The sequence below is a fragment of the Manacus candei genome, unplaced genomic scaffold (genome assembly GCF_025592945.1).
Source record: "Manacus candei isolate 608988 ecotype Guabito, Panama unplaced genomic scaffold, ASM2559294v1 h1tg000124l, whole genome shotgun sequence".
NCBI classification, from domain to species: domain Eukaryota; kingdom Metazoa; phylum Chordata; class Aves; order Passeriformes; family Pipridae; genus Manacus; species Manacus candei.
The window spans coordinates 506,555-526,773 of record NW_026138172.1 but is presented as its reverse complement, the minus strand read 5'-3'; the positions used below and the strand labels follow the sequence as shown (position 1 = coordinate 526,773).

General features: G+C 45.0%; 1 protein-coding gene and 1 long non-coding RNA gene across 3 annotated transcripts; one reads left to right on the top strand and one right to left on the bottom strand.

Moving 5' to 3' along the window:
• Positions 1–2,954: 2,954 nt before the first annotated feature.
• LOC127462281 (uncharacterized) lies at positions 2,955–6,703 on the top strand. Of its 2 annotated transcripts, XR_007900392.1 has the most exons (4): positions 2,955–3,040; positions 3,611–3,701; positions 4,605–4,684; positions 6,508–6,703. It is a non-coding gene; the product is annotated as an uncharacterized LOC127462281 (long non-coding RNA). The 2 variants fall into 2 exon arrangements; XR_007900391.1 differs by lacking the exon at positions 6,508–6,703 and having other exon boundaries at positions 4,605–4,849.
• A 1,872-nt stretch (positions 6,704–8,575) lies between these two features.
• Positions 8,576–16,765, bottom strand: KCNA1 (potassium voltage-gated channel subfamily A member 1). Its single transcript, XM_051770739.1, has one exon. The coding sequence runs from the start codon at positions 16,655–16,657 to the stop codon at positions 15,182–15,184; it is 1,476 nt and encodes a 491-aa protein (XP_051626699.1). The 5' UTR covers positions 16,658–16,765; the 3' UTR covers positions 8,576–15,181.
• Between the last annotated feature and the right edge of the window lie 3,454 nt (positions 16,766–20,219).

Genomic DNA, 20,219 nt, shown 5'->3' with positions numbered 1-20,219 from the left:
TTACCCCTCGTTGTCATTCTGCTCCATGGGCTGAAGTTCAGGCGACCACACGGACGACAAGAAAACTCCCGTGTGCCCTAGAGACCAACACATCAGGAATTTTCTGTATCTCTGTGGGCAAGGACTCTGAAGGGTCAGGTCATAAACTGTGAGTACCCAAGTTTTCTCAGAGCAAATTGTCATGTGTGTTGTACAGTGTATTTACAGACACGGCTTTTTTATGTGGCTATTTATGCTACAGACTGGGAAGGCTTGAACAATTACTTGGTAGGCTGTAACTTGGTCACATTATCAATGGATTACAGTGTCTCTGCACAATATTTATGAATAGAGAGACATTTACCAAATCCATCTCCTAGCAGACCCATAAAACAACTAGAATCTTACTGCTTCTACTGAGCTTTACTTCCTGTTACTCTACAGAAACACCGAAAGAAAGAGTGTAGCAAAGAATAAACCACTCTTCTATTCACCCAATAAAAAGTATTACCTGGAAAATTTCAAATAAATGAGAAATAGCATGACCTTTTTTATCTCAGTTTCCCCATCAGTCACAATCTCAGCTCCCACAGAGATGCTGCTCACACAGGTTGTAAATCAAATGAGTCAGAGAGCTTTTCTCCCATTTATCCATAAAACACCTGCCTCACTCCAGATGTTACTGAATAGTAATAATCAGAGAGGGCTTTATTTGAAACACTAATCACCAAGATTATATTAAAAAACCAAAAATCCTTGTTTTAACCCATGTTTTTAGTGTAGTCACACTCTGGGATCCAGGGCTCCATTTTACCTGGTGCTTCACACCAACAGTTCCTGTCTTAAACGGGTAGCAAAGCACACAAATTTCATCTGGACTAACTACAAAACACCACTCAAACAAGAACATCCACTGCTTTTCTGCATGTCATTGTTAATGTAATTCCTGCCCAGTAACATATTAGGAGGTGCTGAACTCAACAGGAATTTAGGGCACTTGGAAAGATCAGCTCGGAAACGCACAGGCATTCACAGACAAATGCCCTCAGCTGCTCCCTGCTGCCATAAGCTGCTTTGTACTACGATTTCATGGCTGATTCGTGCTCATTCACTTCAAACTGGTAATCACACAGGGCCACTGGTTTTCCTGGAACTCAACCCATTTAAACCACTTGAGCATCTAAGTGGTTCTTAGCCTGCCTCCCTGCTACAGAGCTGGTGGCTTCGTTCCCTTCCTTGACACCTCCTATAAGGGCCTGAAGCGACAGAACAAGGGGCCATGGCTTCAAACTGACAGAGAGGAGGTTTAGGTTGGTTTTTAGGAAAAAATTCTTCCCTGTGAGGGTGGTGAGGCCCTGGCACAGGTTGCCCAGAGAAGCTGTGGGTGCCCCATCCCTGGAAGTGTCCAAGGCCAGATTGGATGGGGCTCTGAGCAACCTGGGATAGTGGAAGGTGTCCCTGCCCATGGCAGGGGATTGGAACGAGATGATCTTTAAAAGTCCCTTCAAACGCAGGCCATTCTATGATTCTATGGTTCTGTGCTCCTCCCCCACCCTGAAACAAATCAAAAAATTCCTTGAGATGCATCTAAGAACTTTCTGTGAGATGTAGAGGAATCAAGTCACACCCTACCAGCCATGATGCTCTGAAAAGATCCAGCTGGTTTAATTCCTTTGTCATCATCACTGCTCAGCAGTGTTTCACCATGGACTGTAAGAAGTCCTGAAGCTGGGTGTAAGTTTTAGTACAATTTAGACTGCATTTGAGAAGTTTCACCTCCAAAGTGCGTGTAGGTTATGCTTGTAGAAAAAAAATGCTGGTATACGTTTTTAACAATGTCCTGTGCAAAGTAAGATACACAAGCAGATTTAAAGTATCACAGCAGACATCTGCTGTGAGAGAAACAGTTACTTCTTTCTATTACACTTCCAGATAATATTAATCAATAGGATGTTTTAGGTTCTTTTTTAAAAGCAAATAAGGCCTGGAGCACACTAACTTCCACTACAGTAAATCATATTTTTTGATACTGCTACACTAGCTTTTTCAGGGGAGTGTTAAAAAATTCCGGAGAAGAGTAGGAATTAACAAGTTATCTTTCTCTGTAGATGTCCTCACGAAAGCTGACATTTTCTATGTGTCTTAGATAATATCAAATTAATTCTCCAGCTATCACTCATGTTTTTCATAAACTGTTCAAAGTTAAATTCAAATCTATGCAGAGTGAAAGAGAAGAATTTAAGTTGTCACTAAAACAGCAACGTGATTTTGAGACCTATGGGCAAAATAAAGGATGTTCATGTATATATTTCATTGCCTCCAATTTTTAATTTTATTATCTTAAGCATCTGTGATCACAGAACACTGTCCAGAGTCACAAAACACCAATAGAGAAAAATACATTTGGTGTTACTTTAACACGTTTCTCCTTTAAAAGAAGGGGATTTTTTCCCTACTTATTGTATTACAGTGGAACTTGATGGGCAGGATTCTTCCCTATTGGCCAAATAAAAGCCCTTATTTAAGTAAAACTTTGCCAGATATGAATAGGAAAGAAAGACCCTCAGCTAGTTATTCAGAAGAAATGAGTTATGTTGACTTGCACCAGGGCATTTTTCATTTTATACAGGAGCAATGAGCTGCATAGGATGCTGGCAGTGAGGTCTCAATTCCCATGTTCTTCACATTCCTTTTGGAACCCAAGTCATAGGAGTAAGAACTTGATGAGTATTTCCAAAGAGAAACACAGAAATGAAAAGACCAACACTCCTCCACTCTGCTACCTGTCTCCCCATCACTAATGTTCCAGCCAAGATGTGGGATTGTGTGGACATATTAATCTGTTCTGAAGCAGGACTGAGCTGCTCTCCGTGTTGGTGGATTTTAGCAGCCTTTTTAAGGTGTCATAAATGGATGAGATCACAGACATTTGAAGACCAGGAAAAGTAAATCACAGTCCTGCCAGGCAGAATGCATGCTTTGAATATGCATTAGCAATAGTGGCTCCACACTATGCAGTGATACCCAGCTTCCATTTGCTACCTTTAATTAATAATTGAAGGTATTGACTACCAGAGTTTCCAGCTGCTGTTTAGCATCCTCTGATACGTAGATTGATACCCTATATTAACACAGCACATCCTGAACAGTCCCCAAACCCTTTACTTATTTAAGGAACTGACATACAAAGCTCCCTTCCCATTTTTGAGACGCAGCTACTCCCGAGACAAAACACGCTGCTCTTCAACAGCACGCTGGATTGCTACCAAGGGATGAGAACAGCACAGGCAATACTCACAGGGCAAACAGACACAGAGCCAAAGCAGACCACAGCAGAACTCCAGTTCTGCCCAGACACCAGGAAGGCCTCACAGTTCATAATGACACCAAGATCTTACTGCATTCCTTATCCCAAGTATTGACAAGATGCCCCTTACTGCCATGCTGGAGAGCAAGTCAACAGTATCCCAGGAGGACTGAATCAGTGGCTTCACAGTCTCCACACCAAACACAGAGACTTGCTGGAGCATTCAGCAAAAAATTTCACACAACAGTGTTTCTGACAGAGTAGCCACAACACATAAAACATGGCAGTGCTCTGGCTCATGACACTTCTTTGTCTCAAACACAGGAGGATACACAAAAGCATAAAGGAAAAAGGTGCCATACGTTAAGGAGCCCAAAGGCCAGAAGCCAATGTGGTCGGAAGTCCATGGGAAGAGGTTAGTCCATCATGATTTACTGCACAAATTTGTTCAGGACAAACAAGTGTATATCAGATCAGTGTTTTCCTCACAGGCATAAAGATTTCTCATTTGCTATTTGGAGCCTTAAAGTCAATCCATTCTTTCGTTGAGCCATTCCTCACTGAAGCAATGACCCAGGGTGACTTTAGGGTCTCATCTCCATGGGTAACACTCAGTTCCAGCTGCATCCCTACACTCCAATGACCACTTGTGGCTATTCCTGCAGAACTGCAGAGTCACCATGCTGCAGAGACACTGCCCTTTAACACCACGTGGTCGCTGTTCACACCCAGCAGCAGCTCCTGCAATACTCATGTCTCACTCTCCTCAGGGTTTAAATATTAAGTATCACAAAAGTTTACATTAAAGCCCCATTAGCAGTGAATGCTCTTCCCTTGGAACGCCAGCCATTTTTATCATCCAAATAATCATAACAAAGGTATGTATACCAAGTAACAGAGATCTTTTTTAATGGTGGGGTTTTTTTTTTTATTCTTTCCCAAATAATTAATGCCAAGATACCTCAATTTAAGCAAAAAAAAAAAAAAAATTCCCTCTCTTTGGGAGGAAACCACCCAAAGTACATTTTTGGAAACATTCATTTACGCTTTTATCTTTTCTGATTCCTACAGAAAAAAGTTTGCAACTGAAAAAAACAAACTTAGTGACACTAATTGAAGCTGCCTGTATCAGGCTTGAGGGAAATAAGTGTATCCATGAGTACTTCAGGAACATTTGCAAGTGATTTATTTGCATCAAAAGCCATGGCAACAGTCAAAGTTCAGCAATCCAGGTTCATCACAATGTTTGGATAGCTAGAAAAGGAACCAAAGGAAAGGTACCTCCCCTGTAAATTGAGATTGGCTTTTTTTTTTTCAGCTGAAGAGGAATAGTGCACACTGAAAAAAGAGTGGAAGCCTCAAAGAAGAAAGGAAAACACATCTAAACACCTACCATGAGTGAGTGATTCCGCTTGAAGGCAGGACCCTGTTGGCAGTGTGAGTTCTCACCATCAATGCAGAATGTGTAAAGAACAAAATGCCATGAGAATCTAGAAGGTCCTTCATTCGGAATTTAGTGCAGAACTTTGCATGTAAGTATGTGTTCAGAATGGCTAGGCAGCAGTGAGCTAAACATTCAATAAATTAAAAACTTTTTTTTTCCCAACCTGAAAAAATATTTCGAATCTATATTGTGTTCTCAGTATTCATGGAAAAGTACTCGGACAATCTTTCCATGGTTTGTCTGGAAAGCTAGGCTTTTGGATGGCTGTTTTTTTCTTTTTCTTTCTTGCTCACCACTGAATTATTCATAACAAAGTTCAGCCTTATATTGAGCTATGGGCTTGATGTATTCCTTGCCAAACAGAAACAGCTTTACTGTAAAAGTAGGATGTGACTCCCTGGATGTGGATGTGTGCACCACCCTGGAGTGTAACTGTGGGCTCAGCCACTTCTTTCCCCATTGAACGTGACTGTACCCACCAAGATGAGAAACATGAGATATTTCTTACATCAGGGACTGAAATGCCGAAGGAAACTCCCCACAGATGCAAGTACCTTGGAATTGTCAAGCCCTCTTATCATTTGTACCCACCAAAGATGTTTAAATCTTCTGCTGTGACTGTGGGTTGCATGGATGGGGGACTGTGGGACTCTAAAGCCACTTTAATCCCACTGCACCTGGATTTCCCACAGCAGGGAAACTAACCACGGGTGGGCCTGCAGCATGGGAATGGTGACCCATAAAACACGTTTGTCCTTGACCTGTCCTCCTTCTAAGGATCAACCAGCCTTTTTTATGCAGCTCTCTCTCTCACAGTCAGTGCTCCCATGCTCAAAAGCCAAATGTGCTACTGTTCCTACCTAGCAAGAGGAGGTCACCAAATATACCATCTACAATTACATTTTCATCTTCTAGCTGTAAAAGGTTTCTATTCTAGAGTCATAATTGTCTTCTCATTGGAATAAAATGTGAGGTATTTTAGGAAGCTCTTAGAGAAGCCGAGTGGATTGAAGTATTGTTGTGCTAATTAAAGCTTCTTTGATTTTCCAACGCTGAATCTCAACCCTCTGTGAAGTGAGCATTTTTTATAGCAAGACCAACCATGGGATACAGTACAACTCTAAAAGTACCTGTTAGAAGCCTCAAGTACAGAATGTTTCTCTTCTTCTTTTCTTAGCAGACTGAAAAGGAGCATGAAATCATGATCTCTCTACAACCTTCTGAAGGAAAAAGATACAATCCTATTCACTTCTGTGGGCTCTGGCTTACTCCAGGAGCACATATTTGCAGAGTTTGGCTGTGGCAGTTCATAGCAGCTGCTCTTGGGGACAGCACTGAATCAGATGGTCTGATTTTCTTTGGCAGTCAGACCATCTGACTTAAACTGTGAGCCCTGAAGGCACCTGCTCCAGATGCTTCAGAGGATGGATAAAACTTTAACAGTGGCTAAGAGTGTACCTTTGCAAAAGTTTATTTTTGCCAGCAGAGGTTAAGATCCATTTTGTGCTTTGGAGTATCAGGATTCTCATTCATTGAGGTAGAAATACCCTGTGCCTGCATGGCAAGGGAGTACATATTCACACCTGAGATTCCTAGGTTTCCATAAAGCAGTTATTTCATATCCATCAATCAAACAGTACATGCAAGCTGAGTGACTTCCAAGACTAACTTTTAGGTAAATCAAATTTATTTTGAAATCATCTATAATCCATCAAGAAGGTAACATATAAAAATAGCACCTTGTTACTGACTGGACTGTATCTCTCTGTGTTGACAGTCTGCTGAATTATTGCTCCCCTTATAACCCAAGTGTCAGAGCAGTTGAAGAAGAAAGAGGAGCCTTTTCCAAGGATCATCATGTCTGTTATCTAAGCTACACCTGCAGAGCCACAATCTTTGCCTCAGTGTAGGATGCTTCAGAGAAAACCTACAAGACAAGGAGGTGGCCTGGTGTAACCAAAGGAAGGACTCAATGTGTAACATTTTTGTAATTGATGAAATATAAAATATAGCATGGGAGGATTTGCATTTTGGGGGGGGAAAACCCACACATTTGCTTCTGAGATTAAGTAAGGAATAACTTAGAGACTCAACTAACCCAATACACAATGCTGATTTTTTTTTTTTTTTTGATGGAATCATTTTAGAGGGCAAACCCCATGTCCTGGAACCTGGGCCTGAATGCACAAAGTTTTGCCTGAAAACCTCCACTTAACAAAACTGACCACATCCCAGAAAGTGATGACTGCACAGACTGTGGGAAAGATGAGGAATGACACAGGATGAGATACCATCCTGGCAGCATCATGGCCAAAAGAACCTAGTGGGAGCACTTTCCACGCTGAGGAGGCAGCACAGATAAAAACAGGCAAGGTCTTTCTTCCAAAAAAACCTGATTGTGATACAAGAATTTTATTTCCAGTCCTAAGGAAAAGGAGCTTTTAATCTAGATCCATGTATGGTGAGACAGACCATGCAGGAACCCAGCAGTGAAGGCTCTGGGGTCAGTATTTCACAAGATTAAGTGTGGCCACAGTGGGAGAAAAATAGTAGAGAGATACAGGGATAGGTTATACAGCAAGTGAATTGAAGGCTCAGGGAAACAGGTTATGCAGCAACATTGCAATCTGATCTAAACAATACAACAGGAGCTTGAACAAATGGGAGAAGATTCCTACATAGAGATGATTAACAAGCTTTTCTTCTACACAAGAGAGAGAAAAGGATGAAGCAATGAGACTTTAGACACACCTAGAGCCAACCAAACTCAATGACAGTGATCACACCCTTGAAGTGAGGCATGGACACGAGTACCTCAGTGAATTAAGACCACCACCACAGAGCAGCTAACAGACAAATGTCTTGGACTAGACCCATTTAAAACCGACAACTACAAATCCCCACTGACAGCTCAACAAACCAATTTTTGACAATCCCTAAGTGATATTCAATCAGACCAACTAAATGCTTGAAGCTACTGATGAATGAGGATTTCATTGATGGAAGGTTTTCTCGACCAAGAAAGCGAAACAAGTAAGTAAATTAAATCACATTACAGGCCACATAAAATGTTCTGCCTCATGTAGAGGTCAGGGTATTTTCACTTCATTTCACGCATATGTGAATCAGCATTCATCCCACTGTTACAAACTGCACCTACCCACAGAAAGACCTGCCAGCCCCTGTAGATGGACTCCCAACACACAACAGCTTTGGCAGAAAATAATTAGCATTCATCTCACTGCCCTCTTTGTACATGACACAACACTGAGACACGGCACACGTGGCTGTATCAGACCAGTTTGCACAAAACACACCTTGAAAAACCAACTTTCAAAAGAAAACAAGACAAAGTCCATTTGACTTGCTGACATTCAACCCAACCCAAACCAAACCCCATGATCAGTCTCACAGCTGTTTGAAACCTGATTTCATCTGCACTTAGATGATAATGCTACAAACAGTGATTGATACCCACAAGCCTTTGGAGAACGCAGTGTTCACAGTCAGGAGGTTTAATCTTACTTCTACTTTTTTTGGTGGAACTGAGTGATGTCTCAGCAGTGAAGGCAGCACAGTTTGGCCCCAGAATGTTACTCACTCAAGGCTAGATCCAAAGCCTATGGAAGCCAAACCTTTGGATTAATTGCACTGTAAAGGTTGAGTTCACACTTACAAGACTCTCAAAACCCACAGCCCCATTTCCCACTCACTACTTTGCCACTTCTCATACCATTCAATGAGAAAACCATTAATAAACCAACCATTCATTTCAGATGGAACTGGCCAATAGTGACAGCAGAGAAACCAGACTCCAGAAAATAACCAGACAGAATAAACCTGGGTAAGATCCTTAAAAATTATCTTTAATTGATGCCAAGTATGAACAGATGAACGAGTACAGAAGCAGGTAAAACTGCATAGATGAAAACTATGCATTTCAAATAGTTGGAGAACTCATAACATCAGATGTTCTAAAAATGGTAAGTCAAACAATTTCACTACTGGAAGTAAAATGAGCTGTAATGTGACAATGAAGTACATACTTGACCAAAGTATAAGCGATTTGTAAATGGTGGAAATAAGTACAGCTGTGTCAGCTTAAATGGTTTGTTGCCCTGATGGTGCACTTTCATATGGAGACTATTCAGTTTATATATATCACATCGGCAATATTTGATCTTTAAAGTCAGAGGTATGTCTGAGAGGCCATTTACAGTTCCATTGACAGCTGTTATTTATTCATTTCAAACCGACATACTGCAAAAACAATGTTTTACATGTAAAGGAAAGGAAAAAAAAAAAAGATTTCATCTTAGTAGGTTATAGGTAAGGGTTTGCTGAATTTAGTCATAAAAATATCATTTTTACTTTTGTACAAAAGTAAAATATACATTTGATCCCAATTACATTTATAGAAATGTCACTGAAACAATAACATGGATCAAAGACTGATGCACCTAAAGGAACTGAATGCAGCGTCTTCATTTTATTGTAGAAACTAGAAATGGAAGATGATTTTTTTTTTTTTTGTAACTTATAGTGACATTTGCTAGAGCCTGTGAACAGGTGAAATATACAGAATTATACAAATATTAACAGAAACTTTGAGACAAATTTCAGTTAAGACCTCAGTTTCATTTTATTTCCTTTGAAAATATCAAAGCATGCTATGCCTTGACAGCATAAATTGTTGACCTCACCGGTGGCAAGTTCACCTGTACTGAGTGAAACAGTAGAACACCCTGAAGTTTCATTTTTTGCAGATACAAATACTGACACCTTTAAGAATATTTGATAAGCATTTCAGGAAAAATAAATTCCCTACACCCGATTAAGTAAAGCCAGAACAACGGAAAACAGAAAAAAAAAAAAGAAAGCCTTCTAAAGTCCAATAAAAATTGAAGTGCAGGTCCCTGGTCAAAGCATCTCAGGAAAGAAGCCTGTTTCAGACTTGCAATGGGCAAGTCTGGAACAAACTTGCCATGTTGTGCAATTGCAAGCACAGCTTTCCAGTTCTGTCCAGCTCTGTGGCCACGGAGGGTAAATCACACCTTGGAGCTGGTTCCACATCCATGTGGGTCTGAAATTACTGTGAATATCATTAGCATCAGGCTGCTGGAAGCCTACAGGATCAGACCATTCCTGGAAAAGCTGCAGTACCTCCCTCTTCTTCATGTTAGGGGAAAAGATTAATCCAGAATGGCACCCCTCCAGTAAGAGTTATCCAGCTAATATTTGGGAAGGAATATATTCTCTCCATAGATTGCACATGTATGCAGAAGGTTTTGTTCTAAAATACAATTTTCCACCTTTTTCGAATTAATTTCAGATGTTCCTCTCCTACTGTTCATTGTGTTTTGTTTAATATTTGAGCATACAAGAAACTGCACCGTTCCAGTGTGAACTATGGAAAAGTGAAACACCCTCAGTTCCTCATGCTTAGAAATAAAGAGGTTACTCTTGGGCTTCAGCTCTCTCCTAACAGAAACTAACTTTCTGTACTTCTGCCTATTTAAAACAATTGTCCTTTAATTTAAAAAAAAAAAGCCAAACAACAAAACCTGTCAATAAAAGTTGCCACTGCTCAATCAATTGTTGATTTCGACCAATGCAGCCTCTAACGAGTGATTTGCTAAGAAGGGCAAAAATCACTGCTGCAAACGAGAGGACATTTGCTGAATTTTGCCCTGTCTCTGGTGCTTCGCACTGTCTTTCAAGTGCTTGTCCACAGGATCAACAGTAAATCAGGTTTAGCACGAGTGCAGTGAAGAGATTTTGTAAGTGGAAATTAATTCCCTTGGGCCGCGATCATTGTCAGCATTGACCCTCCTCACACCTACAAACGAGTAAACCAGGAACAAAGGAAGGAAATCACCAGAACCCTTGCCGGGATCAACATGTTATCCCCTCGGTAAGCCAGGATGTGAATTTCCAGCACTCATGTACTAAAGAGTTTTGTTGCACGTGGGCACACTCTGCCCAGCCACCCCCTGCCAAGCAGGGTCAGTTCCAGTACATCTAATGATTACTAAAGGCTTATCTGTCTGAATGAACTTGTGAGGCAGATGAGGTAAACTGCATTAAGCCCCATTGTGTTCGGAATTAAAGCAGCCTTAATTCAATTCAGGTTACTTTCCTTCAAAAAGAATGACTCCAAATCAGATTAAGGTTGCTTTAATGCTGCAACAGAATGTCCATGCTGGGCTTTAAAGCGGTTTAACAAATCTACTTTGAATGCACACCTTTCATCGATTCGGATTGGCTTTCCTGAAGTCCCCAGTGGAGATGAGGCTTGGGAGGCTCCATGCAGGGAATCTGCATGGTTTTGCTGGGATGCTGGGAACTCACACCCTGGCTTACTGCACGCTAACTTCCTCATAAGGGCAAATAAATCCAGTTCATTGTCTGTGCTGGAGCTGCCACACAGAGGGTTTGAGTTCTTGGCAGTCTGGCAGCAACCCCTCGGTTCTGTGAAGGAATGGGGTACAGAGTCTTTCATTTTCACTCTCCTCTGCCTGTTCCTTAGTGCTCTGGAGCTAAGTAAGGTAGGACCAGATGGGGAATTCTGGCAGTGATTCCAGCCTACTGGATTCCTGCCTCTGCACTGCAGTGCACTGGAGCCTTGCTCCTGCCAGGTAAGTTCCCTCATCCCCTTCACCAAGTGGATGAAGGAAAAGCTCTTTGGAGGCAGCAGAGAAGCACAAGAGAGGCAGGGAGCAGTGGCTGGGGAAGGAGGCTTGTGTAGTGATTCCTTATGATGGAATAGCTGCTTTCCCTCACCAAACTACAGTCCAGCTAAGACTGCCATATCTACTGGTTTCTCTGTCTGGCTTAACACAGGCATTGCTTCTGGGAGGTCCCCACCAGAAGAATTCTCCCTACCAAGTGAATTCTCTTGACTCTTTCAGAGAAGCACTAATAAACTGGCCCTCAGCTCATTTCCAGTCCTCTTCCAACTACATAAACAACCCCATAGAGTCCATGTGTGGCAAAAAAGAAATGTAAGGGCCAAAAGAGGAAGAAAAAAAGAGAGGAAAAAGGGAAAAAGAAAGAAAGAAAGAAAGAAAGATGCTTAGTGGTAAGAACAGGCAGTTTTTTAAGTGCACCTTCAGGCCCACAAAGACATTTCAGCACTCCTGTGTATAGGGAGTAAGAGCCTTTTTTTGTTGGTGGTGGTATTTTTTTGTGTGTCAAACTTGTTGAAAATGCATGCCTATGCTACATGAGGTTAATTCCTGTACTCCATATGTATTGAGATCCTTTGCAGTGAGCTATAAATGGACAAAGCAGCATTCGGGCTCCCCAAACCACCCTGGGCCCTGAAGACCCGTCCTGGTCTCCTGACAAAAAAGGAATTGCTGCATGCAGCACTTTTCTCTGCACATATGCAGAATGATTATCACTCTGCACATTAAACTAAGGTGTGCAATACCCAGCTGGGGTTAGAAGTTACCAAAGTGAGGCCTCACGTCCCAAATGCATCTTTCTGATCGTCGGTCCCGTAGCACTGAAATGATTATTGCTGTTTAGTTTAGTTGGTGGTTTTATAAGCTGAGTGCAGCATTCAAGTCCATTTTGACATCAGAAGTCATACCCTAGAATTCAAGAGTTTGGGAAGATCAGGACCACTAAAATTTAATGGGGAGAGAGGTGTACAATGGGCAGGGGTGTGAGCAGGGGACAGGAAAGAAGCTTTACAACATCTGCCTAGAGGATGTAATGCCCTGTTGTATCTGATGCTCTGCATTTCTTGCAGGAGTTAGAGCTCCCTCAGTTCTTAATTGCTTTCTCATCTCTAAGACTGACAGAAGTCACACAGTGAGAAATAAAGCCAAGTCTTTCTGGAAACCTGGCAGGTCAAGCTTGTGCGTAACTGCAGAGTTAGGGTTGTTTTTTAACTCTAAGTGCCTTGATTTTATATATACATGTGTCTGCATGTGTATGTGACACACACAGGAGCAGACATACATATATATATATATATTTATACACATATGTACATATATCAGAAAGACAGGGGAAGAAAGGATCTGTACAATGTGGAAGGAGAAGTGTTCAACAGCAGTTGGCCACATGCTAAGTGCAGAACGAAGATCCTCAACTTTGTCCATTTAAAAAATAAAGATTAGTGCCTACATTAGTTCAGATCAAAGGTTATTATCTTCCAGGGCCTAGCAGTCAAGGCTGGCATATTGCAGAAGATACCTTCTCCTAGCATTGCTTCCTTCACCAGATGATGGTGGGAGTAAGAATAGGGACCAGAAAGAAGAATATGGCTCAAATGATCGGTGATGGGATTTAAGATCTGACAGTCTGCCAAAAGGGGATAGAGGAGGAGAGGAGACAGGGATGGGAGGGCACTGGAAAGCCTTTCCCACCCACCCACCTGGGAAATGTACGGGAAAGAAAAGCACAGTCCTCCAGTCTGGTTGCCTGACTGGGTGATGCCGTAACTCATGCTGGTCTCTAATTCCTCCTGCGTCCTGCCATGAAGGGACAGGCTGCCAAAAAGCCATCTCAGGGAAAGGAAGGGCAGATACAATGATAGCTATAAACAACCAAGGGAAACCTGAAGCCTTGCACAAACACAACTGTGAGTTACTTGGCAAAAGCAGATGCTGAGCCCTGCAGCATGAGATTGGCTGGGGAAGGAAGGTATCCCACGGGCACTGGTGGTCTCTGCCCACCTCTTCTGCGTCCCTCTCACTCACACTCGGTCCTTCTCTCTCTACCCCCTCCTGTGCTGTGCCAGGGGACAGTACAGAACACCTCTGACAGTGTGCCTACACCTTGCCCTTTCCTTCAACATCTCTGATCAGCTCAGTTCCTGGAGGCACTTTCAGCAATTTAGGGGATGTAAGATAAAGGCACTGTGCAACTATCTAAATCAATCTGTTGAGTCTCTTCAGCGAGTTTTAGGGGAATACAAAAAAGTCTCAACTGATGACTGCAAAAGAAACCAGCTGCTGCAATTTGGATGCATATAATAGATAAGTTTCATTTACATTCTGAGAATGCACCAAAAAGCATGCATCTGCACCTTTCAGCTATAAAGGATACTAGGTTTTAGGTGTTGCTATATATAACTGGACTTCTTAATTTTCCATATAGCTTTCCCTTTAAGGGATGGGATATGTCCCTTTCTGACAACGCCTGGACAAAAGCCAACACATTTCCCTGAGCAATGCAGGAAAACAATCAGGTTTCTCTAATCAGTTCATTCAGGCCCTCAGTCTATCAAGCACATTTTTTTTTTATTTTTATTCTTATCATTATTGTTGTTATTATTATTATTATCATTATCATTGAAGTCATGCATTAATTAGTTCAAGTTACATTTTAATCAAATAGGCCATAATGCTGAATATTCGAACATGCTTTGATCTCCAAAAGTTATTGTTCCCATTTGACTAACATACGCACTTAAATACAGTACTTTAAATTACTAGTCAACGATTTAATAAATTAAGGAGTGCACTTCTGGTGAATGCAAATCAAAAAGGAAAAAGAAAAAAAAAAAAGAAAAGAAAAAAGAGAGATAAAGGACCTATTTTTAGAAGATTCAGTTCAAACGAAAGCTTATCCGCTATTGTCTGAGGTAACGTTTCAAGCATGCGATTATAAAATAAATAGTATCAAATTCAAACATGCTTATATTAAACTCCATTGTGCTATCTTGCAACAGAGGGGCTTAAAGTTTTGTATCCAGTTCCAAACAGGGTGGGGGGAAAAAGAAAAGTGTGGTTTTACCATCTGCATGTAAGAGAACTTAGCAGCACTGCAGATGTTTTGTCTTCAGTTTCGCTTGTTATTTTCCTTTCAGAATAGTTCTCCTACGGACAGCAAAAGAGACCAAGCTAAAGTACGTTTTTAATAAGGTGCTGTGTGGATCTGTAGGTTGGAAGTGTGGAATCCTTCACAGAGGGGGTGGAAGGAAAAGTTTGCGCTCCTTCATAAAAGCCACGGCAAATGTTTGCCAAAGGGTTTTGGCTAATCTTTTTTTACTATTATTATCTGATGCACTTTCTTGCAACTGTGCAGTGTTTTGCAGAATATTTTTACTGGAATCCATGCATATGCTGTATAGCTCTGAAAACTGTCTTGCTTAGTTTTAAGTTAACTTTATCCAAAAAAAAAAAAAAAAAGGGCGATGGGAGAGGAAAAGTTTAGGTCTAACGTCATACGGCTTAAAACTAAACTAGTTCAAATGGTTATCAATAGCCAGGTGGAAAATGCTTTTTTGAAAATAAACAAAAATTTTATCTTTCATGGATCCTGGAAGTTTCTTTATCGCAGAGCAAAAATTCGCAATGCAACAATGCATTTACGAGGTAAATAAAGCATTCAAAGACTATCAGTAAAGCATCTACAAACTGTGACTGTGTCACTAAAGTCTTCAAGCTGTGAGTGGGGATTTTGGTTTTTGGTGGGTTTTTTTTTTTTTTTGTTTACACATCAGTCAGCAGCTTGCTTTTATTAACGCAGTTTTGGTTGGCTACAGTGCAGTTGCCAGTTCTGAGATTAGCCTCTCTAAAATTGTCTATGCTATTATTCATATCCTCTTCGATTTCCATGTACTCAGATTTGCTGATTGTGGAGGAGCTGCGGCGACTGAGATCACTGTCAGATGCTAAATTGGGGGAGCTAACGTGAAGCAACTGAGCCTGTTCTTCCCCTTCTGTTTCTCGGTGGTAGAAGTAGTTGAAGTTGGACACGATGACAGGTACAGGCAGGGCAATTGTCAGCACACCAGCGATGGCACACAAGGAGCCTACGATTTTGCCTCCAATTGTCACAGGGTACATGTCACCATATCCCACAGTGGTCATGGATACCACCGCCCACCAGAAAGCATCAGGGATACTTGTGAAATGAGACTCAGGTTCTTCAGCCTCAGCAAAATATACAGCACTAGAGAACAAAATCACCCCAATGAAGAGGAAGAAGATTAGTAAACCTAGCTCTCTCATACTTGCTTTGAGGGTCTGTCCCAAAATCTGGAGGCCCTTAGAGTGCCGGGAGAGTTTGAAGATTCGAAAGACTCTTACCAGTCTGATGACTCTCAGGATGGCCAAGGAGGTGGCCTGCTCTCCTTTCTGAGTCCCCTCCCGCTCGGCCATCTCGGTGCCCAGGGTGATGAAGTAAGGGATGATGGCCACAATGTCAATGAAGTTCATTATGTTCTTGAAGAAATCGGTCTTGCTGGGGCAAGCAAAGAAGCGCACCACCAGCTCGAAGGAGAACCAGATGATGCACAGGGTCTCCACAACAAAGAAGGGATCTGTGAAGATGTTGGATTTGTAGACCTGGGTGGTGTTGTCAGTGCGATGCACTGTGTACTCCTTGTCCTCCTTAAGCTCAGGTAATGTCTCTAGGCAGAAGATCACGATGGAGATGAGGATCACCATGACAGAGACTATTGCAATAACCCTTGCCGGCCCAGAGCTCTCTGGGTACTCAAAGAGGAGCCACACTTGGCGCTGGTACTCCCCCTCCGGCAAGGGTCTCTCCTCATCTTTGATGAACCCTTCGTCCTCCCGGAACTTCTCCATGGCCTCCTCACCCAGCTCATAGAATTTGATCTCCTCAGAGAACATGTCCAGGGGGACATTGACCGGCCGGCGCAGCCGCCCCCCGGACTGGTAGTAGTAGAGGATGGCGTCGAAGCTGGGCCGGTTGCGGTCGAAGAAGTACTCGTTGCGCAAGGGGTCAAAGTACCGCATGCGCTTCTTGGGGTTGCCCAGCAGCGTGTTGGGGAACTGGGCTAAAGTCTTGAGCTGCGTCTCAAAGCGCAGTCCGGCAATGTTTATCACCACCCGCTCGCAGCACTCGTGGTCGTCGTGGGCAGCGGGCTGGTAGCTATCCTGGGGGTGGCCAGGGAGCGCCGAAGTCTCGTCCATGTTTTCTCCAGCCATCACGGTCATGGTGGCACACAGGGAAGGGGGCCACGGGGCGGGGGAGGAGTGAGGGAAAGGGAGGAGGAGGAGGAGGAGGATGGAGGAGAGCAGAGAGACCCAGGGCAGTTCAGGGATGAGGGGCAGGGAGGGATGATGAGGTGGGATGGGGTGCTTGAGGAAGGGATGGGTGAGGAGCCTAAAGCATGGAAATACTCAAAAGGGGACAGGAGGGGCGGGATGAAGGGAGGGGCATCAGGGATGATGGGAGGGTGAAGAAAGAGGGAAGAAGTACCTTTGGAGGGGAAGAGGGCAGGTAAGGTGAGGGATCCTGTCCCGTCCCCCAGGCCGGGAGGCTGAAGGTCTATGGAGCGCACCCCAGGCCGGGGTCCCCTCCCCAGCCGTCTCCTTTAGCCTTTAACTCGTTCCGTCCACTTTTCTCGCCGGCTCGACCATCACCGCAGCTGCTGTCACGAAGCTGCCGCACACACACACACTACACACACACACACACACACACATACACATAAAATAAATAAATATATAGATAAATAAATATATAAATAAAGAAAGAAATCGTGGGCCGGCTGGGAGGCAAGTCCTTGCAATGCCAACTCAGCAAATTTCCATCACCTGCCCCCTCCCCCTTCCTTTCTCCTCCCCCCTCCACTGCCCTGGTCCTCTCCTCTTGCCGGGAAGGGAGGGAGGGATGGAAATACTCTGCTTTTTGAGGGCATAAAGCTCACTTGCAGGATGGAGGCTGCCAGGGAGGAGAGAAATAGAATAAACCAGCCCCCGAGCCCCACCACACACACACACGCTCAGGCGCAATGGATTGGCTTCCACACGAGCAAGAACATCCCGCTCTGCCCACTACGGCAGCACACGCGGAGCCCTACGCGTTCCTACATATCCCCGGACATGCACCAGGGCCTCCGAGGCAGGAATGTGCCCTGAGCTCTTCGGGAGGGCTTCCCGAGCAACTTCAGCGGGGTCAGCTCCTGCAAGGAGTCTCCTGAGTACCGCGCTCCCCCTCTTCACAGGCTGTGGAGACTTAGCTGAGCTCTGACAACTTCATCACACCAGTTAGGGGGATTAGGACGAGGAGAGCAAAGCATCTCCTGTCTTGCTTTGCAGGAGCTAAACACAACTCAACTCCGAGAGAGACGAGGGGAGGGAGATCGACATCCCAGACCCAAACCGTCCAAAATAGAGTTTAACAGCGCGGGGCGGGGGCCGAAAAGGGGCTTTTCCTTACCTGCTCCGAGTGAGATGCGCTGGTCAGGAGTAGGAGCCAGTGCCGGAATGCGTCAAGTCGCCTTGCAGCAGCATCCAAAAAAACCAAACCAAAACAAAAACCGCAGCGGCAAACTTAACCCTCCTCCTCCTCCTCTTGCGCCCCTCTTTATAACACAGCGATCGCTTTACAGGGCTGCCTGCGAGACACTGAAATATTCATACACTGTCTTAGGCTGCACCAAGGGCGAGTGGGTTTAATTAGTTTCTGCTGAGAACCGCAGTGGGGGGTGAGGGGTAGTGTGTGGAAAAGAGTGCAAAGTACCTTTTCCAAAAGGCTTGAGTTAGCAAATAAAATCAAGGAGTCCTAGATAGCCGCCGGCTCTCCCGCTCTCTCCCCTTAGGACAGCTGGAAAAGGAGCCGGGCGCTGGGCAGCGGCGGCTGGCGAGATGTCAGAGCGCCGCAGCCCTGCAGCCGCATCCCCGGAGTCGGTCTTGGCTCGTCCCAGCAGCAGAGGCAGCAGGAGGAGGCAGGAGCTGGGCGCGTGTGGCAGGAGCGAGAGGGCTGCTGAATGCATAAGAGGAGCGAGGAGCAAACTCGAGCCATTTCTTGACGCTGCAGTATCAGCAGAAACCTGAGAGCTGTTTGGTGCAGCTCGGGGAGCGGGAGGGCGGGGGAGCCGGGGGGCCGGGACAGGCGGGCGGAGGGAAGGAAGGAGGGAGGGAGGGATGCACGCTGCCCCCGGGCTGGCCACCCCCGCACGCTGCGCGCCGCGCCCTCGACGCAATGCGGGCGGCCCCGGCCCCGGCCCGCTGCGGGATGGGCTGCGGGGAGCCGGCGGGATCCCGGGAAACGCGGAGGGGATGCACAAGCAGCCCGCACAGGTGCGCGGAGCAGCCGCTCCCCGGCGCGCAGAGGGGCCCTGCGGACCTCCCGCAGCCCGTCCGGGACTGCCCGCGGGTTCCACCGCAGCACCTGCGGCGGTGCGGGGCTGAGCATCCCGCATGGAGCGGGGCTGCGGGGCTGAGCATCCCGCATGGAGAGGTGCTGTGGGGCTCAGCATCCCGCATGGAGCGGGGCTGTGGGGCTCAGCATCCCGCATGGAGAGGTGCTGTGGGGCTGAGCATCCCGCATGGAGAGATGCTGTGGGGCTCAGCATCCCGCATGGAGCGGGGCTGAGGGGCTGTACATCCCGCACGGAGCGGTGCTGCGGGGCTCAGCATCCCGCATGGAGAGGTGCTGTGGGGCTCAGCATCCCGCATGGAGCGGGGCTGCGGGGCTGTACATCCCGCACGGAGCGGGGCTGCGGGGCTGTACATCCCGCACGGAGCGGTGCTGCGGGGCTCAGCATCCCGCACGGAGCGGTGCTGTGGGGCTCAGCATCCCGCATGGAGCGGGGCTGCGGGGCTGTACATCCCGCACGGAGCGGGGCTGCAGCCGCGGAGGGTGGTGACAGCGCCCGCAGTGCCCAGAGCTCTCCTGGTCCCGGACTCCGGTCCCGTAGCCCGACCCGCCTCAGGAGTGAAGGGGCTGCACATCCCGAGCCTCCTGGACACACTGGCGAAGGGTAAATTCCGAGCGGAGCGGCTGGAACTGGGAGGGAAGAGTTAAACATCAGGCAGAGTATTATGGGGAAATTGCCCTTTCATGCTGCTTTATCCCACTGAATTCATTTAATTGATGAATCACATAACTTCGAGATGTAGAAGACCCATTATGTCATCGGCTTCCCTCTGCTGCCACTGCAGGATCGTTCCCCACCGTGTAGGATCGCTTACATTATATAAAAGCCTGCTGCTCACTTTGTCAGGGCAGGAGCGGTGATCAAATACAACCTGGGCCTGTGTAATTTGAAGCACTCCAGAGCTGAGTAACACCAAGTCCATGTTTAACAGACCTGGTCTCATTAGCTTTCCACTGCATAATACATTATCTTCACTTAAGATCACCACCTTGGCAGTCCAAAAATACTTAATCACCTGACCTCACGGATGCTTTCTGTCTCTTCTTCCCTTCCCCTTACTTATCCCCATGTTTTGTTTTGGGATGAGAGTTTTTTTGATGATGTTTTGGTTTTGTGGTTGTTTTGGTTTTTTATCTCCAGGGTAAAAACCATTCTAAAGTCCTCTAGACATAACAGTACTGCAATCTCAGCTACTTTGCATGCTGCATTCACCAGCTCTGTGGAAACATAAGTGCAAAGAAACAGACAGATTTCCTGTCTGGCCTGACAGGTTTTTGTTTGGGGTTTTTTTGTTGTTGTTTGTTTTGGTTTGTTGTTTTGTGTTTTTGTTTTTTTTTTTTGGGGGGGGGGTGTTTGTTTGTTTGCTTAGGGTTTTTTGTTTTGGTTTTGTT